Genomic DNA, 25,231 nt, shown 5'->3' with positions numbered 1-25,231 from the left:
TTTTTTTTTTTTTTTTTTTTTTGGTATTGAGGATTAAACCTGGTGGTACTTTACAGCTGAGCCACATCCCCAGCCCTTTTTATTTTTGAGACAGGGTCTCCCTAAGTTGTTTAGGGCCTTGATAAATTGCTGGGACTGGTCTCAAACTTGTAGGTCTCCTGTGTTGTTGGGATTATAGGCATGCACCACTGCAACCAGCCAGAATATGTGTCCTTTTAAAATACATGTGGAACATTTTTCACAATAGACCCTATGCTAGGCCATAATAGAAGTCTTAACTGTTAATTTAAAAGGATCAAAACTATTAAAAGTATCTATTCTGACCACCAAATAGATAAATTTAAAATTAATGACAAACAAATCCATAAATTTTAGAAAATTAAACAATACAATTTTAAAGAACAAATGCACGAAAAAAGAAATCATGGTCTGGGGATATAGCTCAGCAGTAGAGCACTTGCCTAGCATGTACAAAGCCCTGGGTTCAATCCCCAGTACAAGGGGAAAAAAAAAAAGACAAAGAAATCATAAGAGAAATTAGAAAATAACTTAACATGAATTAAAATTAAAACACCACAAACCAAAACATATGGGATCTAACAAAAGCAGTGATTAAAGGAAAATTCATAGCTATAAATGCCTATAAATTTATAGCTATAAACACCTACATTAAAATACATATATTATAGCTACTAATACCTATCAGTATTGTATTAGCTAAAATACCTATAGCTATAAAGGCCTATAAATACCAATACTAAAAAAAGAAGAAAGATCCCACTCAAATTAATAATATAGTCTTCCACCTTAAAACTAGAATAAAGGAATAACCTAAACCCAACGTAAGCAGAAGGAAGGGAATAATAAATGGGACAGAAATAAATAAAATAGAAAAATAGAGAAAATCAACAAAAAATTATTTTTTTGAAAAAGATCAATAAAATTGATTAGCCAAGAAAAGTGAAGACTCAAATTTCTAAAGTCAAAAATGAAAGAGGGAACATCACTACTCACCTTCTAAGGGAAAGATAATTATAAGGGAATACTATGAACAATTGTACACTAACAAAATTAGACAATCTAGATGAAATGAACAAATTGCTAGAAAAATACAAGCTACCAAAAACTAAAAAACAGAAAAAATGAACATGCCTATAACAAGTAAAAAGACTGAAGTAATAAAACAACTCACCAAGAAAAGCCCAGAGCCAGAAGGCTTCACTGGTGAATTCCACCAAATATTTAAAGCAGAATTAATAACACTCATTAATGACATCTTTAAAAAATCAAAGAGGTGGGAATATTGCCCACTTGAGAAACCAACATTATCCTGATATCAAGACCAGACAAAGATCACAAGAAAATTATAGACCAATATCTTCTTATGAATATAGATGCAAAATCCTCAACAAAATACTAGCAAGTTGCAACTATCAACATACAAAATGAATTATACACCAAGAAAGTAGAATTTATTTCAGGAATGCAAGTTTTGCCTTATATCAATGTAATACCCTATATTACTAGAAAAAGAGACAAGAACTATATAATCATCTCAATAGATGCAGAAAAATATTTGACAAAATCCATCAGTCTTTTTATGATAAAAATAGCTAACAAACTAGGCATAAAAGGGAACTTACCTGACCTAATGGGTGTCATCTACAAAAAATACATAGCTAACATCATACGTAATGATAGAAAACTAAAATGCATCCCCCTTAAGATCAGGAAAAATACAAAGATACCTACTCTCACCAATTTTATTCAACATTGTACTGGAGGTTCTAGCCAGGACAACCAGGTAAGGAAAAGAAGTAAAAGTATTCAAATTAGAAAAGAAGTGAAACTATCTGTATTAACATAATATGATCCTGTATAGAGAAAATTCCAAAGAATTTGCTAAAAAACAAATTCATCAAGATTATACAATACCAGATCATTACATAAAAAATCAGTTATATGTCTATGTACTAGAAATGAATGATTCAAAAACAAAGAAAACAATTCCAACATAAAAATAAAATACTTAGAAATAATTTAACCAAATAAATCCAAGACTCATCCACTGAAAAGTAGAAAACACTATTGGAGGAAATTAAAGGAGATCTAAACACATAGAATATTCCATGTTCATAAGATTGTAAGACTTAATATTGTTAGGATGGCAGTGGCTCTCAGATTGATCTACAGGTGTCAACATATTCCCTACTAAATTCCAGTTGACATTTTTTGCAAGTTGACAAGCTGATTCTAAAATTTACATGGAAAAAATAGCCAAAACAATCTTTAAAAATAAGTACAAAGTTCAACTCACACTTCTGATTTAAACCTTACTACAGATTGAGTACCCCTTATCCAAAATGCTTAGAATCAGAAGTGTTTTAGATTTCAGAGACTTTTGGATTTTGGAATATTTTCATTGATTTTACTGGTGCTCAAAAAATTCTGGATTTAAGGTTTTTCAGAATTTTTCAGATTAGTGATGCTCAATCTGTATAAAACTACAATAATCAGAATAATGTGGTGCTCATATTACACTAGACAGAGATGAGTGAAATACAATTTGAAGTTCAGAAATGAACCTTTACTTTCATGGTCATTTTTTTCTTTGTCCCCCCCCGCTTTTTAGTGCTAGGGAACAAATTCAGGGCCTTGCATACAATAGGTAAGCACTCTACTAATGAGTGCTCATATGGTCAACTGACTTTTTGACAAGTGGGCCAAGACAACAAAATGGGGGAAGAAGAGTCTTTGCAACTAATGGTGCTGGGACAAGTGGTCATCCACATATAAAAGTAAAGTTGGACCCCCTACCTCACACCATATATAAAAATTAAATCATAATGGATTAGACTCTTTTTCTGATCACTAATAAACTTATAAATGAAGTAAAGACAAAACAAAAATCTGAAAAAAAATATAATGGATTAGAGACCTAAATATAAAAGCTAAACCTATAAAATTCTTTGAAGAAAACATAAGAATAAATCCTTATGACTTTGGCTTAGGCAATGACTTTTTAGATACAACACTAAAAAACAAACAATAAGTTGGACTTCATCAAAATGAAAAACTTTTGTGCTGCAAATACCATCAAGAAAGGGAAAAGGCATCCCAGAGAATGGGAGATACTATTTGTAAATCATATATCTCATAAGTGACACGTATGTAATATATACAAAGAATTCTTACAACACAATAATAAAAAGAGTAATGACAATTGAAAATGCTAATAGGAACTGAAATACACATATCTCCAAAGAGGATGTACAAATGAATAAGCTCATGAAAAGATAATCAACATTATTAATCATTAGGGAAATGAAAATCGAGACAACCAAGAAATTCTACCTCATACTCACTAAAATGGCTATAATTGAAAAGACCTATCACAACAAAGGTTGGCAAAGACATGAGGAAATTGGAACCCTCATACATTAATGGTGCTATGGTTAAAGCCTTGGTCCCCAGAGGGGTCCTTAGATCACTGGAGTAGTGCCTTCAAATGGGATTATGGGACATCAGTCTTCTTTATTTCCTAACTCATGATGTAAGCAATTTCTTCTGCCATGTGCTTCCACCATGACATGCAGACCTTGCCAGAGGTCCAAAGCAGTGAAGCTGCCCAATTTTAGACTGGAACCTCCAAAGCTGTGAGCTAAATAAACCTTTTCTCTTTATAAGTTAATTGCCTCAGTATTTTATTATAGTAAAGAGAAAGTGACAAATATAGATGAGAGAATATAAAATTGTACAGTCCCTTGGGAGAAAAGTTTGAAAGTTCCTCAAAATGTTAAACATAGAGTTAATATATAACCTAGCAATTCTACTCTCAATTATATACCCAACAGAAATAAAAATATATGCATACACATAATCTTGTTCACAAATGTTATAATAGCATCATTCATAATAACCAAAAAGTGGTGACAACCCAAATGTCTATCAACTGTTGGATGGATAAATAAAATGTAGTATATCCATAAAATGAAACATTCTGACGTAAAAAGAAATTAAGTCCAAAATGTTTGAACTTCAAAAACATTGTGCTGAATGAAAGAAGCCAGTCACAAAATACTACATATTGTATGATTCCATTTATATAAAATATACAGAATAGGCATATTCATAGAGATAGAAAATAGATTAGAGGCTATCTAGAGCTATAATAGGAGGAGGTAATGGGGAAGTGATTGCTAATGGGTATAAGTTTTCTTTCTAGTATGGCAATTACACAATGGCATTGGTTGTGCAACTCTGTAAATATACTAAATATCACTGAGTTGTACACTTCAAATGGGTCAACTTTACAGTATGTACTTATGTCATCTTTTTGACAACAGGCATCCTAATGGTGTGAGGTGATATTTCATTATAGTTTTGATTTGCATTTCCCTGATTATTAGGGATGTTGAGTACCTCTTTGTGTACCTGTTGACCATTTGTATGTTGTTATGGTTTAGATGTGATGTGTCCATCAAAAGCTCATGTGTGAGACAATACAATGATAGGATTGTGAGAGCCTTAAATCAGTGCATAAATCCACTGATATAGATTAACAGGTCCATAACTATAGGCAGGTAGGGTGTGACTTGAAGAAGTAGTTCACTGGGGGCATGCCTTTTGGGTTTATATTTTGTCCCTGATGTGCCTCTATTTCTCCTTCTTTGCTATGATGTTCTGCTTCACCTTGGGCCCAGAGCTATGAAGTTAGAAAGAAATAAAAAACTGACTAGAAAAGAAATTGGTACTGAGAAGTGGGGTCATTGCTTCTGAACCTGATTATGTGGTTCAGAAGCCTTTGAAGCTGGTATGCATGGTTGCGGGGAGGTGTTGAAAAGTTTAGAGATGCAAGCTGGAAAAGCTTTAGAATGTTTTCAGTGGAACTTAATGGACAATTCTGTTGGGAGCTCAGAAGACAAGAATGCTGATAGGACAATGGACAGTAAAAATTGGCCTCATGAGGTTTCAGAGAAGGAAGATTCTATTGGAAACTGAACTAGAGGCCACTCATGTTATGTTATGGCAAAGAAGCTGTCTACATTTTGCTCCTGTCCTCAGACTTTCTGTTAGGCTAAATTTAAAGGTGATGAACTAATTAATTTGGCAGAGAAAACTTTAAGGCAGCATAGCATTCAGACAGTGGCATGGGTGTTGCTGGCAGCTTTTAGCCAAGTTTGCTTGATAACCAAGAACAGAAAGCAGAGCAGAAAGATTTGAAAAACTTGCAGTTTGACTATAAAAGTGTGAGTAAAACTGGGGTTAAGGAAGGCGTGGTTGTGAAAGAGACTACAGCCAGGAAAGAGATACTGCTAAGTACTTTACCCAGAAACAATTGGAAAAATGGCATGAGGGCATCTCAGGAACCGGCAAGACCATACCCATCTCAGAATCAAGGGTGTAAAAGTAAAAATTCCTCCAAGAAGAGACCATGGGAGCACCCTGTTCACACGGGGGGCCTAGAAAGTTGTTTCACAGTCTCAGCCACCCAGGCATTCAGAGGCTGCTGCAGCCATCATCCCAGAATGCTTGACTACTGCTTGAGATGGTGGCAGACCTTGGCATCAACACCAACCATAGTGTTGGTCCTACAGGAATGCAGGATGCTATAGTTAGGGGGTCATGGAGGCTTCCATTAAGATTTCAAAGAAATGCCTGGGAGACTAGGCAAAGTGTAGCAGGGTCAGAGTTCCCACAAGCTGTCCCTGAGAGGGCAATGTGTGAAGATGTGAGAGGAAGCCAAAGCTGCAGTGGAGACCCCCAAGACTGGGAGATGCCGGTAACATGGAACATCTGCCAAGGAAAGCTGCAAGAATCAATAAGAAACAAGCCATGTGGACTGCCACCAGCAAAACCATAGGGGCAGAGCTATACAATCCCTTTGAAGAGAATATCACAATGCCATATGCTTCAGATAATGGATATAGAGCTACAGGATGTGTTTCCAGCTGGATTTTGGTCTTGCCTTGTTCCTATCCCTTCTTTCTATGCTGCTATTTCTCCTTTGTGGAATGGAAATGTTTACTCTATGCCATTATATATAAGTTTATGTAACTTGTTTTTGATCTTTACTCTCATAGCTAAGAGGTTTTCTTTTTAAATTTTTTAGTTTTTCCTAATTGATTATACATGACAGTAGAATGCATTTTGACACATCATACATAATGGAGTATAACTTCTCATTCTTCTGGTTGTACATGATGTAGAGTTGCACAAGTCGTGTAATCATATATGCATATAGGGTAATAATATCTGATTCATTCTATTATCATTCTTACCTCCATACACCCTCCCCTCCCTTCACTCCCCTCTGTCTAATCCAAGGTACCTCTATTCTCTGCCTCCCCCCTTATTGTTAATTAGCAAACACATATCAGAGAAAACATTTGGTACTTTGCGATTGGCTTATTTCACTTAGCATAATATTCTCCAGTTCCATCCATATACTGGCAAACATCATAATTTCATTCTTCTTTAAGGATGAATAATATTCTATTGTGTATATATACCACAATTTCTTTATCCATCTGTTGAAGGGCACCTAGGTTGGTTCCATAGTTTAGCTATTGTGAATTGAGCTGCTATAAAACAGCTAAGAGTTTGTCTTGAGTCTCAAACAAGATTTTTAAAAATATATTTTTAGATGACAACAGACCTTTATTTATTTGTATGCGGTGCTGAGAATTGAACCCAGAGCCTAAAACATGCTAGGTAAGCGCTCTACCACTGAGCCACAACCCTCAAACAAGAGTTTTGACTTGGACTTTTGAGCAATGCTAAATATATGGGGACTCTTGGAAATGGGCTAAATGTTATTTTGAATTATGAGATGGGCATGAACTTTCAGGGGCCAGGGGCAGAATGTTATGGTTTAGATATGAGGTGCCTCCCAAAATCTCATGTGTGAGACAATGCAAGAAAATTCAGAGATGAAATGATTGGATTATGAGAACCTTAACCTAATCAGTGCATTAATCCACTGCTATAGATTAACTGGGAGATAACTATAGACAGGGAGTGGCTGAAAGAAGGTCACTGGGGGCATGCCTTTTGGGTTTATATTTTGTCCCTGGTGAGTAGGACTCTCTGTCTGCATGCATCCTGGTTGCCATTCCAAGCTACTTTCCTCCACCATGCCCTTCTTCTACAATGTTCTGCCTCAGCTTGGGCCCAGAGCTATGAAGTCAGCCATCTGAGACCTCTAACCCTGTGAACCAAAATAAACTTTTCTTCCTCTAATTATCTGACACATAGTACATGCTCACAAGTTATTCTTTTCAGATCTTTTGGTCACAGCAACAAAAAAGATGACTAAATCCTATGTCTTCTCTGGAAAAGTATATATTCAGGTCATTTTCCCATTTTTTAAATTGGATTTTTGGGGTGGGGGGTTTTGCTTAATGTAGTTCCTTACATAGAGGAATGTTTGATATCATATTTTTTCTAAATTTAAGATCCTGTAACCAATATGGGCATCTATCAATTGAAGACTTATTCACTCTATTAATTGCTTATGGTACTACATACTACAGAACATTATGCATCTACTGAAATGAATGAATCAGATTTATATATTCTAACTTGGAGTGATGTTCATGATGAAAATTTTTAAAAATGTTTTTTAGTTGTAGATGGACATAATACCTTTATGTATTTTTTATGTGGTGCTGAGGATTGAACCCAGTGCCTCACATGGGCAAGGCAAAAATGGTTTACCACTGAGCTACAACCCCAGCCCATCACGATGAAATCTTTAAGGGCAGAAATTCAGTTGTAGAATAGAGGGTTTATATGATTCTACCTTTATACACACACACACATATTGTGTGTGTATATATATATATATATCCATATATATAAAAGTATATATGTTGTTTTCTGTCTTTCTCCTCATACTGGCATAAGTATTTGTTGAGGGAATTTTTGCCTATTTCATTCATTGCTATATCTAACCTGTACCTAAAACAGTGTCTGACACATAGTACATGCTCACAAGTTATTTTATTCAGTGAATTAATAAGTTCTTATCTCTTTTTGTATGAGCAAGGAGAAGAAGGTGAAAGAGGTCATTCATGGCTGTTAGTTTTAATTACTTCTGGGGAAAAGGATTATTGAAAAGTAAAGGAGAGGGGTTGGGGTTGTGGCTCAGTGGTAGCATGCTTGCCTAGCATGCGTGAGGCACTGGGTTCGATTCTCAGCACCACATACAAATAAGTGAACATAAAAGTTCATCAACAACTAAAAAAATATTTTAAAAAAAGAAAAGTAAAATGAGAGTGAAGATAATTAACATTTTCTTTATCTTCCTTTTTAAATCTATTAACAATAAACATATTAGTTTCATAATGTAAAAATTCTAAAAAGATAGTGTTACAGGGAGAAAAGGAAGATAAACTATGAATGTCATTGTCATCACATGAAGAAATACTCAACATTTTAGTTATATACACTTCTGGGTAGAGAAGAGAAGAAGGGGAAAGACAAACAGGGCTGATTGAGGAACATAGAAGGCTACAGGTTAGGGAACACTGAGTGGGTGTGAAGACTTTCTTTTCTTTATATTTAGTTACATTTGTGGGTATTGGCTGCTTTAACTGTATTAAAAGATGTATGAATTGGAAATTGCTCCTTTTGTATCAAATATGGGTGTATTCATCATTTGGTGTCTAGAACTAATTTGTTTTGTTTAAACCAATGAGTAATTGTGTAAGTGACTGCCTTCACCTCTGTGGCTGCTCTTAATCACTTATAACTGGTCTACTGGATCACCAATACCAGTGTTTGGTATCTTATGAATATATTCACCTTTGGTGAAGAGGGCTCATGCATGTTGAACTAGTTACTCGGTACAGGAAAAATCGTGGGTTCATACCATAACTCAGTCTGATGTAAGCTCCTCGATTGCTGCCTTCTTCGTAATAATTAGAAGCAGAAAATATGGTAATAACCTGATTAGTAAAAAAGAGAATCAGGTTCATAAAATTAGTTCTCAAAAGTTTATTCAATAAAGTCAGAAATAGCTTAATTATTAAAAAGCAAAAATTAAACACAGTTCATAATTTCTGCAAATTATCCAAGTCTGACATGATTTCTTAAAGAGTCCACTGGAGGAAAACAAAGGTTTTCACTCGGTGTCTCCAGGAGTACTACCTCCTAGACACTCATTCAATATCTCCAGTGCATGACCCTGCATTCCTATGTAGAATTTTAGTGCCAGATCTTAGAATCCTCTTCAGTGTTTGGTTTTGCAAATTCTAATTTTCTAAGGGGATAAATCCCTTATTTTCTTATCTTGTTACATCTGAGCATTCAAAATAAAACTTGTCTAGTAGCTCAGTCTTTTTCTTTTGCTTGGAGCTGAGTAACTTCATTCATTGAATAAGACAACTTAGAGGGTTCAAGGCTCAACAAAGCCAGTGCTTTAAGGGCAGAGAAACAGTGCCAAGACTATGAAACCATGACCACTGTCTTGGGAAGGAACAAGCCTTAGGAGTATGGTGGAATATGGAAAGAAATATTTGTCAGTGACAGAAAACCTGGCTTAGGCCCAATTCTGTCATGATAAGCACGTCATTTCAGATAAACCACTGCTATATTCTATCCATTTTCTCATTATAAAGAAGTCCTAAAAATACTCACTTTACTTATCTTACAATATTAGTATGAGCCTAAAATAAATTAATAGTTAAGAAAAAGCAAAGGAAGAAATGCCACACAATTTGGTATTAATTGTTATTTATTGCTCTTCACTATAGAAAAAGAGGCTAACCAGGTCAATGGAGGAGGATGGGAATCATCTCAGTCCTCACCTCTTCTAACCTTATTAACATCACTGAAGGAGCAGAATACACTCCATTCTCATGGCTACAGCAAAACTAACCATGGAGAGCTACTAGCAGGAGACTGCCTATTCAGCCAGTTGAAGGAAAGTGTTTTATACTCTGCACAAGGAATGTGCAAAAAGTGGAAGAGAACAAAGTGGATTCACTGCTGCCTTCCATGTACTCTGTGAGGAAAAGTACATTCTTAACCGTACAGGAGAGTTGTATTACAATAAGTAAAGAATGAAGCCTCTGTGTGTGTGTGTACTTAGTGCCATGTGTCAGAATTTCATTAATCTGTTTCTGGGATTAATAAAGATCAGCAAATAAGTCAAATATCTCTTAGGGTATAGGAGAGTGAGGGCCTTTCAAACAACCTATATATGAACCCGCCAGTGTCTGCTTTTTGTTTGGTACTAGGAAAGATATCTTCTTATGGGCTCCTAGGTCAGACACACTCTGTGATGAGAAGACTCTATTCTTGGGGGAAGTATGTCTGTGAGGATGTCACCAACAATGTTAGCTTACCTTCCCATCATGGCAGATTTCATACCCATCATGCTTACATTCATGAGACCTAATGAGCATCTTCAACTGGTATTTATTGAGAATCTTAGAGGTAACGTCTGGTCCAAAATAGCAGCCTCCTCCTCGACTTGTGTTTGGATAACAGCCTTTTCTTCCTCTGGGGTCACTCCACAGAATGTCAACAACCTTGGAAGAACAAACCAAATTAGGCTGCTCCCTATACGTGAGAGTCTGTCTTTCTAGATTCCAACTTATTTACCAGATATACTAACCCAAAGTATACCAAAGGCTCTTTTCCATTCCTCCTTTAAAATTGCTTCATACTCATCTACTCCATGCACCCTTTCCAGAATAATTTTTCTTAAGTACTGAGGATTAAATCCACGGGCACTCTACCACTGAGCTCTGGTCCCCAGGCCTTTTTATTTTGAGATAGGGTCTAAGTTGCTGAAGCTGGCCTTGAACTTGCAATCCTCCTGCCTCAGCCTCTAAATTGCTGCGATTACAGGCATGCAGTAAAGTTGCTGGGATTACAGGAGTGGGTCAACACATTTGTCCATTCTTTTCTTTTAAAATAGTTTCATTGTCATGTTCACAGAAGAAAGTAGTTCCCCATAAGGAACACATTAGGTATTCTTAATATACTCAAAGAAATTAGGTAGCTCACCTAGCTGGGACTTGGGCCTGGAGCTTTTGTCCTGTTGAACAAACAGCCTGAGGAAGCACTTGTTCTTTCCCACCACAAATAGAGAAAGCTGTTCATTCAAGAACATTCTTAAAGAATCTTCTTCCCCTTTTACCAACTTGATATGGACATTCTCAGTTTCAGCAATACATTTGCTCAATGACTTACTTCTACCAGGTATTCTCCTAAATCCATAGAGTTTTATTAGCATAACATTTCTTTTGGGGTAAGTGTGTGGAAGAGGCAAGCACATGTCACATGATACCCAGGACAGAATACCCAAGTTTCTAAGAATATTTTTCATGAAAAATTGGAAGCTCTTTCTTTACAGCTCCAATGTACAAGTGTAACATGTCTTTATTTAAACTTCTCCTATAAGAACTTCAAGAATAGTAAGAAAAACTACCTTTGTCACTAAAGATAGCAACAACCCTAGGAAAACTCTCTGGGTCCCACATTTAAAATCTTTTAAATCTGGCATTTGGGCCAGTTGATCAGTAAAGTACCTCAAAGTTCTAACATCCTATAATTCTGAAAGTCTATATTTTCCACATTTCTTTTTTTCTTTTGTTTTTGGTTTTTGATGCTGGTGCTGGTAATTGAACCTAGGACCTCAAGTGCTGGGCATCCTGGGCAAGTGTTTTACTGCTGAGTATACCTTTAGCCCTTCCACCTCCACATGTTTCTTTTGAGGGCATGAAAAAGCATGCGTTTTAAGTTGTGCAGTTATTCTAGTAGGACCAAATCAGGTCTTAAGAACCCAAAATGGTTGCTCTACTAAATCTGACTGTATACCCATTACAGGTTTAGTATTGAAGGGAAACTAGAAATAAATGAGGGAAAGGGCAGTGAGGTGGAAAGAACAGAACTGGCAGGACAACCACCCTGGAATGGTCAGCATTTGGTCAAAACTAGAGAAATCCTGCACAAGGCACAGATCAGACACTTGCAGTTTTTTGAAGATTGATTGAGTTCAAAATAAAAACCACTCCAAAAAAGAATCAACCCAGCAGTTTCCTTACTCCTCACTGAATTCTAACATGGGCACAACCAGTACAAATAAATACAATGCAACACCTTTACTATGCTGCTGTTTATGACAAAAATAGCATTTGCATTTTAAACTGAGTCATATCTGGCTTTTACACCAACTAATTCATCTTTGACCTGCAGTATAATGAAGGCTCAAACACAAAACACAAGGGGTTGTATTTTATTAGGAAGGGATTAAGTTTTCGATTCCTACAAGGATATGAATCATTTATAGAAAAATTATCCCTGGAAAAACCTCTTAAATTATCCTGAAAGTACATTATACATGGTTTTATCTATATAATCCTATATAATAATTATGTTTATGTATATACATATAAAATAGTATGTAAAAAAGACTATTTACAAAAATAAATTTTTACAGTATTTTTCTTTTTTTGCCCTCTTTGCCATATATGACAGTTGAAATCTACATAAATTAAACCTACATATGATGGAACTCTGTCAAACTAGAATAAGCACTGGTCAAGAAGTCATCTCTTCAAGTAATTATCTATGTCCTCTTGGGCAAATCACTTCACCTATTTTGGTCTCAGTTGTTATTAATTAAATGAGACAGATATATCTAAAACTTATTTTCTTTGATTCAAGATCATAAGGGATAACAATTTTTAAGAAAGGAGCATCTCTATCAGAATCCATTCCATGAAATCTCCATTTTGTGTATGGGGATAAGGGGTACTGGGGACTATACATTTCTTATCTGTTTAGAAATTATTCATTTGACTAGTTTTCTTAGACTATAGTTGTAACATAGGTTTAATTCTGGAGCTCACAAACAAAAATGCTATTAAGGGCTCTTTTTAAGTGAAATAAATTCTTCCATAGAAACCATCTATTTTTTTCTTAACAACAACCTATCCTCTGAGATGCAGGAGTCTTAGGATGGTAATTGCATGAGAGATTAAGTATTTGCAACATTTTTTACTAATAATTTTCAAACCAAAAAGTGGGAAACTTTCACTGACATATGGATTTTAATGATCAGAATAACAAACATCTATTTGTGTCTCAGCCTTTTAAATCTCCTCAATCTAAAATAAATCAAAAATACATGAGATTCCACTGTACTCCCTCTCTAGGATGGCTACAATCAAAAGGGTGTAGTTCAGTGGTAATGCATGTGCTTGACAAGTGCAAGGCCCTAGGTTTAATCTCCAGCATCAAAAGAGTGGGGGGTGCAGACAGGCAATAGTAAGTGCTGGTGAGAATGGAGGAGAAATTAGAACTTCATTGCTGATGGGAATGTAAAATGGTATAGCCACTTGGGCTAACAGTTTGGAACTTTTTCAAAATATTTAACTTTAGAGTTACCTTATCATTCAGCAATTCATATTGAGTATGTACTGCGTATATATATACTCAAGAGAAATGAAAAGACATGTGCATATAAAAACTTGCATGTTGTATGCGAATGTTTATAAAGGCATTATTCATAACAGTAAAAAAATGGAAACCAACCCAAATGTCCATGAGCCAATAAATGAATAAATACAATATGATCTACCCATATAGAACATCATTCAGCAATTAAAAGAAAGTACTGACATATGCTACAACATGGATGAACCTAAAGAACATTGTGCTGAGTAAAAGATGCCAGACATGAAAGATCACATATTGTATGTGCCCATTACAATAAAATGTTCAGAATTAGTTTATCTATAAAGACAGAAAGCAGGTTAATGGTTGCCTAGGGTTGGGGGGGGACAGGAAAAGGGGAGAATGGAGAGTGACTGCTAATAGGTATGGGGTTTCTTTCTTCACTGAAAAAAATGTTCTCAAATTAGACTGTAGTGATAGTTGTAAGTTTACTAAAAACTACTGAATTATATACTCTAAACGGGTAAGTTATATAATATATGAGTTATATCTCAATAAAAGTATCAAAATGCAGTGATGAATTCTGAGAGAATCATATGGTTTGCTTATAAAGGTAAGTTACTTTTATCTATATATTGTAAGGTGCAACATCATCTATGCTGGTGTCTTCATTGCCACTCTGGGAACACTTTAATTACCTACCTGTTCCCATTCATGCTTTGATAACTCTTGAGAAGGGAAACCATTTGATTTGACTTTTCCTGATGAAGTAACAGTAATGTCCCCTTTACTTTTCTTAGAGTCGGTGGCATGGCCTCTATTTACTGACACTGGTGGCATCAGCACAGATCTCATCTATAAAACAAATTCATGTTTTAGTGAAATACTCTGCTTATTGTGCTGCATGCAGACACTTCAGTAACAGTAACACACAGAAACCTTTTCTGACTCTCCTACCTCCTATGACTCGTTGATCCACTGTTGTCTGTAAAGTGGGCCTGTTAAATTCTGTTTGCACATTTTTCAACTAAAGACACTGCGCTACAGGGAAAAGACTCACATTAAAGTTTCTAAAGGATACCAGAGGCACATATATGTATGTAGGTGCTAAACAGCTTCTAAGGCACCATCACAGGAAATGAAAGATGTTAAGTGCAGGGAAAACTAGTGCCCCTCTGAGCCTTCATCTGGAGCTTGGAGGAGTTCAGAAAAATCTATTAAAAGGACAGCTGCTTTTCATTTTGTTGTATTTTGTAGGAGAAATGAAAAAAAAAAGTACATCTGTATCAGAAAAGTTCTAAATGGGACATGGATTAAAAACTTTGGAAGCCCTTAATGTAAATGTACTGTAGTTCTCAGTCTGACCTGTCAGCAATTGATTATGTTCTCTAACAACACTCCAGTGTTACTTTGGAAAATAAAATGTCTTTCTGATAGCATTTCAACTATTCTAATCCCTCTGCATTCCCTTATACAACCTGAAATAATAATTTTATTCTTGTGTCTTTGTAGCACCATACCTTAACAAAGCAATTTCAATCAATACTTCTGCTACACTGGTGACCACAGCTCACAATTCTCTGGAGTAGGTACCTAGTTTCTAATAAAAACTATGGTATGTATGAAATCTTTTCAAAAATAAAATTGAGGCTGGATATGATAGCACAGGCCTATTAATTCTCAGGAGGAAAGACAAGAAGGATTCCAAGTTTAAGGCCAGCCTCAGCAACTTAGCAAGATCCTGCCTCAAAAAAAAAAAAAAAAAAAAAGGATCTTATTCTAAAGCCTTGTCTCACTGAGCTTGTTGGAAATTTCTATCTCAGCTATTATTAGCCAGTTCAGAGCCTACCTTTTCTGTCTTTCCCAGGCAAATGTCCTCAGGTCTTAGGCAGACCAGAATATTCTAGGAAAGCCCTCTGAATCTAGGTCAACACAATTCACTTCTGATAAACTCATAGGACAAGGCCACAAGGTTCCTTAAGTCTGTGCTGCTCTGCAGTTTTCAAGACCACTTAGGATTTTGAGATAACGTTGCCTAGCTCCTCTAAGGCATCACACCACCAGTTTTTCTTGGGAGTCCTACTAGCCATTGTTTATATTTCTTCTTTTGAAATACTCACTGCTGGGGAGTTCAAGAATACCAGAGATTTAGTCTTATAGAGTTTTTCTTTTCTATCCCTCTACATTGACCTCCAACCTGCTCATCATCCAAAATCCTTTCAATTAATTTAGAAGAGAAGTTGCCATTAGGTTTCCTCAACACTACCCCTCCCTTATTAAATTACACCATCACCACAGGTACAAACCAGGAAGTGTGATAATCTGACAATTGAAGGGTCCTATGGAATAAGAACATGGGGATTATAAAACTGAACTTGGAAATCTACCTTTGTATCTTATCTGATAGAGTTCCAGAAGCTCAAGACTACTACTTTCATCACAGTTTAATTATATTTATTTAATATAAATTTATACTGTTAGTTCTTACACTAGTAGGGATATAAGACACAAGCAATATACACATATATTTATATAGAAGTCAAGTTTTTAAATAAAACCAGTCTTATGAGCCAGTGGAACAGTAATCCCTGAAGGGGATGAAATTTGAAGCATCCTGGGAAAATTGCTAGCCCAAAAATGTCCCTTAGGTTCTGTCCTAATCACTGAAATTCAGACTTCAGATCCAAATATCAGGAAAAAAACAAAAGGGAGAAGCGGAGAGCTATATGTTTAGTATTACTATACATTATTTTCTTCATCTTGGTTAATAATTTAATCTTCACAATAATCTAAAGTGATATTTCTAACTTATTGGTGTAGGAACTGAGACTTAGAAAACTTCAGTGCCTCATCCAATCACCATCCAGGAAATGGCAGAAGCAGGATATAAATCTGACTATGTCTGTCTGATATCAGAATTTCTAGTCTTTACTACATCAAGGTGGCTCTCAACTTAGGGTCTCCACAGAGCTAGGGTAGACATTCCAGAGACTTGTTTGCAATACCTCAAAAAGCCTTATATGAGGCTGGCTACTCAGGCTAACCTCAGGAAAGTAAATTTTCATTCTGAGCCATTGGTAGTGGCTGCCATGGTTGATTAGTGCAGTAGTCACAGGGTGGGTGGTGGAGAGTATAGCATTCATGGCATGTGCTTGCCAATATTTGACAGACAAAAACACCATGTTCCTTTGTTCTTGGCAAGAATCATATCTACTGTGTTTTTTTTTTTTTTTATGTTTAGCCTTTATTTTAAACAAAGATGAATCCTAATCTATAGAAAAGAAAAATCATTCTGGTTCACACTTTTAAACACATCTTATGAAAATTGTAAAATCACTTTATTCTTTTTAGTTGTACATGACAGTAGAATCTATGTTTTGACATATTTATATAAGCATGGAATATATATTATTCTAATTAGGATCCCAGTCTTGTAGATATATACTATGTTGCGATTCACTGTGGTGTATTCATATATGTACATAGGAAAGTTATGTCAGATTCATTCCACTGTCTTTCCTGTTCTTCCTCCCCTCCCTTCCCTTTATTCCCCTTTGTATAATCCACTGAACTTCTATTCTTCCTCTCCCCCTCTTATTGTGGATTAGCATCCACATATCAGGGAGAACATTCATTCTCTTGTTTTGGGGGAATTAGCTTATTTCACTTAGCAGATAGTCTCCAGATCCACTTATTTACTGGCAAATACCACAAAGTCATTCTTTATGGCTGAGTAATATTCCATTGTGTATAATACCACAATTTCTTTATCTATTCATCTGTTGATGGGCATCTAGATTGGTTCCACGGCTTAGCTATTGTACATTGTGCTGCTATAATATAAACAATGATGTGGCTGTACACTGTACTATGCTGATTTTTAACTCCTTTGGATATATACCATGAAGTGGAATAACTTGGTCAAATGGTGGTTCTATTCCTAGTTTTTTGAGGAATCTCCATACTGCTTTCCAGAGTGGTTGCACTAATTTTCAGCCCCACCAACAATATATGAATATACCCTTTTCCCCACATCCTCACCAACATTTACTGTTACTTGTATTCTTGATAATTGCCATTCTGACTGGACGAGATGGAATCTCAGTGTAGTTTTAATTTGCATTCCTTTAGTTGCTAGAGATGTTGAACATTTTTTCATATATTTATTGACCATTTGTATTTCTTCTTTTGAAAAGCATCTGTTTAGTTCCTTTGCCCACTTATTGATTGGATTATTTATTTTTGGTATTAAACTTTTTGAGTTCTTTGTATATACTGGAAATTAACACCTTATCTGAGGTGTGAATGGCAAAGCTTTTCTCCCATTCTTTAGGTTATCTCTTCATGCTCTTGATTGTTTCCTTTGCTGTAAAGAAGCTTTTTAGTTTGATATCATTCCATTTGTTGATTTTTTTTATATTACTTCTTGTGCTTTAGGAATCTTGTTGGGGAAGTCATTTCCTAAGCTGACAGACTGAAGTGTTGGGCCTACATTTTCTTCTAGTAGGTGCAGGGTTTCCAGTCTAGTACCTAGGTCTTTGGTCCACTTTAAGTTTTGTGCAGGGTGAGAGATAGGAGAGGTTAAATTTCATTTTACTACATATGGATTAATTTTATATCCTGCTATTATGCTGATATCCCAGCACCATTTGTTGAAGAGGCTATCTTTTCTCCAAAGTACATTTTTGGCACCTTTGTCGAGTATAAGAGAATTGTATTTATATGGGTTTGTCTCTACGTCTTCTATTCTGTACCATTGGTCTACATGTGTTTTGGTGTCAGTACCATGTTTTTGTTATTATAGCTCTGTAGTATAATTTAAGGTCAGGTGATGTAATGCCTCCTGCTTCGCTTTTCTTGCTAAGGATTGCTTTGGCTATTCTGGGCCTCTTAGTTTTCCAAATGAATTTCATGACTGCTTTTCCTATATCTATAAAGCATGTCATTGCAATTTTAATAGGAATTGCATTAAATTTGTATAGCACTTTTGATAATTTGGCCATTTTGACAATATTAATTCTGCCTATCCAAGATCATGGGAGATCTTTCCATTGTCTAAGATCTTCTTCAATTTCTTTTGTTAGTGTTCTGTAGTTTTCCATTGTAAAGGTCTTTCACCTCTTTTGTTAGATTGATTCTCAAGTTTGTTTTGTTTTAGGCTATTGTGAATAGAATAGTTTTCCTAATTTCTCTTTCAGCTGATTCATCACTGGTGTATAGGAACACAATTAATATGAGTGTTAATTTTATATCCTGCTACTATACTGAATTAATTTATGAGCTATAGAAGTGTTCTAAGTCCTCTAAATATAGGATAATGTTGTCAGCAAATAGAGATAGTTAGAGCTCTTCTTTTGCTATTCATATCCCTTTAATTTCTTTCTTTTGCCTAATTGTTCTAGTTAGAGTTTCAGGAACTATGTTGAATATAAGTGCCTTGTTCCAGTTTTTAGAGAGAATGCTTTCAGTTTTTCTCCATTTAGAATGATGTTGGCTTGGGTTTGTCATATATAGTTTTTACAATGTTGAGATATGTTCCTACTTGCCCTAGATTTTCTCATGATTTAAACATGAATGGATGCTGTATTTTGTTGAATGCTTTTTCTGTATCTATTGAGATCATCATGTGATCCTTGTCTTTAAATCTATTTATGTGGTGCATTATATTTATTGATTTCCATATGAACCAACCTTGCATCCCTGGGACAAAACACTCTTGATCATAGTGCAACATTTTAATATGTTTTTTATGCAATTTGCCAGTATTTTATTAAGAATTTTTGTTATCTATGTTCATCAGGGATATTGGTCTGAAGCTTTCTTTCCTTGATGTGTCTTTAACTAGTTTTGGTATCAGGGTGATACTAGCTTCATAGAATGAATTTGGAAGGGTTCCCTCCTTTTCTATTTCATGGAATAATTTGAGGAGAATTGGTGTTAGTTCTTCTTTACAGGTCTTATAGAACTCAGCTGAGAATCCACCCAGTCCTGGGCTTTTCTTGGTTGGAAGGCTTTTGATGGCATTCTCAATTTCATTACTTGAAATTGATCTGTTTAAACTTTCTATAGCCTCCTGGTTCAATTTGGGTAGGTTATAAGTCTCTAGAAATTTGTTGACGTCTTCAAGATTTTCTAATTTATTGAAGAATAGATTTTCAAAATAGCTTGATTATTCTCTGTATTTCAGTAGTGTCTGTGGTGATATTTCCTTTTTTGTCACAAATTTTAATAATTTGAGTTCTTTCCCTCTTTCTTTTGGTTAGCTTGGCTAAAGGTTTATAGATTTTGTTTATTTTTTCAAAGAACCAACTTTTTGTTTCATTGATTTTTGAATTTTTAAAATTTCAACTTCATTGATTTCAGTTCTCCACTAAGTTTATACTGACTCTCTCATCTTGATCAAAGCATCTTATTGACTTGACTATTCATTGATATTGTAAGAAAGAGGACCTTAAACTTAGGATGACCTTACAATTTATTGCAACTGGGATACTATTTTAGAGTAGAAGGAGGCACTATTAACAATTAAACCAGGACAAATGTATAATCCAGTTAGTACGGAAGTCACTCAGTGAAATGGGCAAAGAGGTATATAAAATCACCATAGATGTTGGTTTATACCCAAAAGACTTAAAATTAATGTTTACAGTGTTGCAGCCACATCAATGTTTATAGTAGCTCCATTCACAATAGCTAAACTATGGAACAAACTTAGGTGTCCTTCAATAAATGAATGGATGAAGAAAATATGGTATGTATACACAATGGAGTATTACTCAGCCTTAAAGAAGAATGAAAAGATGGTAGTTGCTGGTAAATGTATGGAGCTGGAAAATATCATGATAATCAAAATAAGCCAATCCCCCAAAAACCAAAAGCTAAATGTTTTCTCTGATATGCAGATGCTAACTCACAATAGGGGGAGTGGGAGCTGGGGAAGAATAGAGTAACTTTAGATTAGGTAGAGGGAGGTGAAGGGAGGGGAGGGGGTTTAGGGGTAAGAAGGATAGTAGAATGAATCAGACATTATTACCCTGTATACATATATATAACTATACGACCAGTGTGATTCTATATCATGTACAACAAGAAGAATGAGAAATTATACTTCATTATATATGATGTAGCAAAGTGCATTCTACTGTTATGTGTAACCAATTAAAACAAATTTTAAAAATTAAAAAAAATCACCATAGACTCACAAAAGATATTATAAAAATGTTTCTATCCAATTTCGTCTTAGGTTTGCCCTGCTTTAGTCTTAAATCTCTTAAGAGATATTTAGTGAATATTAAGTACTTAGTATATCTCAGGTGCTGAGGTATTATCAGTGAACTGGAGAAGTGGGGAGATATAGTAAAGAATAGTCCCATGAATCCTTATTAATTATGGTGACTGTTACAAAGGATATATATAAGAGGCTTGAGAGTATATAAAGGGCATCTGATCTAGTTTAGGTATATTAAGCTTAAATTAAAAGTATGAAAAGATGATAACACTAATATTATCATTCACATGTATATAAAGGTATAGAGGCTCCAAAACCTCAAGGTGCAATGGGATCACATTTCTGTCTCTATCAGATTCAATTCAGTTCTAGATCCCCCGGTGTAGATTGGTTGAAAGTTGACTAGAATTCCTGAGGTGTAATGGTTCAGATTTCCCACTAAGACTATATGCCACTGTTTGGCTTCACAGCTCTATTGGTCCTCATGCCCATGTGGCACCCCTTATGTTGCTAGTATGCAGACTCCAGCTTGGCTGTGGTAGAGGAGGAAGACAACTCCTGTTTCTCTATAAGTCCCATCCAAGAAGCCCTTCACTAGGTGTGGAATATTTACAGATACCACATAGCCACTTCTCTCAGAGGTTCTATTCAGGTTCCTTTTCGGCCTCTGCTGTATTTAATATGCTTATTTACAGTTAAAGTATTTAAAAATAATTATCCTGATCAATCTGAAGTATAAGGGAAATGATATCAATTTTAAAAACTGCTATATGATTCTACTTATATCAGGTACCTAGAGTAGTCAAATTCATAGAAACAAAGTAGAATATTGGTTACTGTGGCTGGAAAGGGGAGGAGAATGGGGAGTTATTGTATAATGTGTATGGTTTCAGTCTTGGAAGATGAACAGTTTTGTATATGGATGGTGGTCACAGTGGTGATGGTTGCACAACAATGTGAGTGTACTTAATACCACTGAATTATACACTTTAAAATGGTTACAGTGGTAAATTTTATGTCACATGCATTTTACCACCATGTAAATGAATTAATGGATATTTTAACTTTTAAAAATCAGAAGTTTTTTCACTTTTAGAAACTATATAAAATGCCAGCATGTCCTCATTTTTCCATTTTCAACATGAATTTAAAAAAAATACTTTCCACATATAGAAGTTGCCCATTTAGTTTTTTATTATGCATGCAATCATAGATTCTTAAAATTTGTACTAATCTTTTCAGAATTAAAGTCACCACTAAAATTCAAATCAATTCAAAATGATAAATGAAAAGAGGTATACATATTCTATTATAAACCTCTGAGATAAGATTCATGCAAATATTACTTCTTACTTTGCTTCTCTGTAGGCGGTGGAGTAAATTCAAATCTGTGGACTCTGATATCCCGCCATGTATCACCAGAATTTCATTGTCAATAATTGTACCAATTGGGAGCAAGGTATAGACTTCTTCCAAGATTTGCAAGATTTTTTTTCCATGCAGCTGTAAGTAAGAGCTTGAGTAAGTTTTATTTTTCTGATAGGTCCAGATTATTGAACAGTCCCAATGCATGGACAAAAAAGCAAATTTTCATACCACACCAAGGAAGTCACCCCAGAGTCACTAACCAACTACCATGTATTAATCATGGTTTTTAGTCTGTATTTTTGATACTTTGACATCTTGGGGAGTGCCAATCCTACAGAAGAGACTGCCCCTCTTCAGGGCTAACTAATTACTAGAAACAATAAATGATTCACCTTTCACATGAAAACCAACTAATCCAGAGCCCACACCTTCAATAACATCTTTTATTAGGCTCTCACACTTAAGGCCAATATTTCTCTACTCACCCAGGGCCAGGTACCAGACAACTAGGGATAACTCATGCTCCAGAGCAAGCTGACATTATTCAAACTAGTCAATCTTAAATCTGATTACACTGAGACCCTTTGTCAGTTCCTTCCCATGAAAACCACAATAAAGTTTCTTGTCCATGTTACCCTGGCTCCCTCTGCCTTCTGATGGACTCTGGTACTTCCCCACATAGTCCACCCAGTGTGGTATGTAGTGCCTCCTATTTCTAGGGAACTGTGAATAAAAACCTTTTCTTTCATGACAGTCATTTCTGAGTCTGCTTATTTTACCATACCTGAGTTAAAAAAAAAAAAAAAAATCCCCAAGTGGGTACCTTTAAAGAAATGGACTACGTTTGTATCTACACTGAAACCAACACAAAAGTCACAATGAAAAAGTGTGGTTTAGTCCAAGTGGAGTGGGGGGGTAGACTCTGAGTGGTGAGAGCTTCTTGCTGTTCCTCTATTTTATTGGCATGAATTCTGACTAACTGGCCCATCACCTTTCCTAAAGCAACAATCTGTTCTTTATTGACTGTTTGTTTTTAATGTCTATGCATAAACAACAAAGAGAATGCAAAAAAAAAAATAAAAAGTTTTGAGTCTTACCTTGTATTTAAACAAGATTTCTCTTGTGAAGCCATACCTTAAAAAGGGGGGAGCAGTTAAACAATTAATTGTTGATAATTCCTATTTACATGAATCATACAAAAAGGGGAGTCCTTGATATCTCACTATCCCCAGTACTAGGAACTCAAGAAATTAGGTTTCAGTTGGAACTGTTACTTTAGTCTTTGATAGGCATGATAGGAAAGAACAAAAGCAATGAATGACATGTTCCCACCCTCAAGGAGATTATACCATATTGGGAAAAGAAAATACATTTTCATGAACTAACTTTAAGACAACTTAGAAAATAGGTATGAGCTGTGTAAAGACTGCAAGTCTTTTGAAAGTTTACTGCAGCAGCTGAGGAAGCTGTGTGGGAGAAGGTTTTTTCATTTAGATAGGATTTCTCAGACATCCTATATCTTACAGTAAATGATGAGAAAAAAGAAAAGATTGAACAAAGATGAACAAAAGCCCAGATGATAACAAGTTGGCTCTTTATGCTTTCTCTGATATAGGTCACGTAATGAATGGTATTCAGGGTCTTAATAGAAAGTCTCATGAACATTAATGCCTGACTAGCAGTAGCTAAGGGAGATTTAATAATGGAAAATTTTTCAATTACTTTTCCTTGCTTTAGGATAACAGTATGTACACTTAATATCCAACAAGGTAAAGTAGAAACAGCACACTTACCCTAAGTTTCCATGCAAATCATGTCATGCTAGGCTTCTACAATAATGGAGACAAATTCCCCCCAAAGCTCACCAAAGGTGTGCATGTTGTTAAACCAATATACACTTTGTAGTCCTTACATTTCTCATCCTCTCTGAAACACTAAATACATTGACTATACCATCCTTCTGGAAAACTCCACTTAGATTTTGTGACAGAAAACTCTTGGTTTTCCTCCTACTTTTCTGGCTATTCTGAATCTCCCTTGCAAGTTCTTCTCCTCCACATAGTCTTAAATCCTTCAGATTCTGTCCCCAATCCTCTCCTACCTTCACTTTCTACCTTAACAATTACATCCCTGTCCATTCAGGGCTTCAGTTAATACCTATTGTCAGTATCACAGGGTCATACTCCAGACACTTAATTTCTGATGTCTGCACGTATAATCAACTGTCTACTCATCAGCATCTCAGATCAGTTTACCCCAAACTGAACTTATCATTCTCCTTCTGAATGATTCCAGACTGTACCCCCAAACTCCAGCCAGGAATCTGGAAATATCCTTGATTTCTTCCTCTTTCAAGTCCCCCATATCAAGTTATTGATCCTTAAGTCTTCATTGCCTAAAGTCCTCTTGAATCTATTTCTTTGCATCTCTATTACCACCACCCTAGTCTAAGTAAGAATCTATCATCTATCTCTTCAACTACTTCCTAATTGACCTCACTGTACCCACTTTTTGCTGTTGCCCTTCTCAGTATCATTTTTTCCCCCAGTACTGGGCAATGAACCCAGGGTCTCACACATGCTACGCAAGCACTCTACCACTGACCTACTTCCACAGTCCTCTTCCTGTTAACTTTTTAAAATACAAATTTTATTATATCTTTCAATGATATTCATCTGTCCTTAGAAAATAGTGCAAATTTATTTGTATCATGCAACCATTTCTTACATCTCCAGCTCTATTAAGCACCATCTTATCCCTCATTCTATATTTCTGCCTTCCTGAACTTTCAAGTCTTAAAAAGTCTTGTCTCAAACTCTGCATAAGTTGTTCCTTCAATGTGAAACACTGTTCCCATCCCACCCAACATTCCTTTCTCTCAATTGCTCAATTCATCCTTCAAGTCTCAGGCTAGTATTTCCATAGGACAATTTTCCATCACCCTTCAGACAAAGTTGGATCCCTCTTTATCAACTTATTACACTTGAAAACCCTGCTCAATGTGTTTTTCCTGCTAGATGTGAGCAAGGGCTATGTCTCTCTCATTAACTATTATAGGCACTAGATGAATACAACTGGCTAACTGAATAAATGAAAGGATAAATGGCATGCCCAAATAAAAGTATTGCACTATTTTATATGGGTTTCTGATAATAGTCCTGGGATTTTTTTTTTCTTCATAGTCATAGCATTTGCTTTCTTATACTTTTTTTTTTTTTTTTG

At 35.5% G+C, this 25,231-nt stretch overlaps 1 protein-coding gene across 1 annotated transcript in view; it reads right to left on the bottom strand.

Moving 5' to 3' along the window:
* The window catches only part of Ppef1 (protein phosphatase with EF-hand domain 1), a 135,145-nt gene that overhangs the window by 10,559 nt on the left and 99,355 nt on the right, over positions 1–25,231 (bottom strand). Inside the window, exons 12-17 of the mRNA XM_015487974.2 lie at positions 23,107–23,143; positions 21,995–22,144; positions 14,116–14,268; positions 10,353–10,538; positions 8,809–8,951; positions 1,644–1,648 (exon numbers count right to left, since the gene is read on the bottom strand). Of these exons, the coding sequence (XP_015343460.1) occupies positions 1,644–1,648; positions 8,809–8,951; positions 10,353–10,538; positions 14,116–14,268; positions 21,995–22,144; positions 23,107–23,143 (674 nt within the window). The remainder of the gene's footprint in view (positions 1–1,643; positions 1,649–8,808; positions 8,952–10,352; positions 10,539–14,115; positions 14,269–21,994; positions 22,145–23,106; positions 23,144–25,231) is intronic.

The sequence above is a fragment of the Marmota marmota genome, unplaced genomic scaffold, assembly GCF_001458135.2.
Source record: "Marmota marmota marmota unplaced genomic scaffold, marMar, whole genome shotgun sequence".
NCBI lineage: Eukaryota > Metazoa > Chordata > Mammalia > Rodentia > Sciuridae > Marmota > Marmota marmota.
This window is presented reverse-complemented; position numbering and strand designations above follow the sequence as displayed.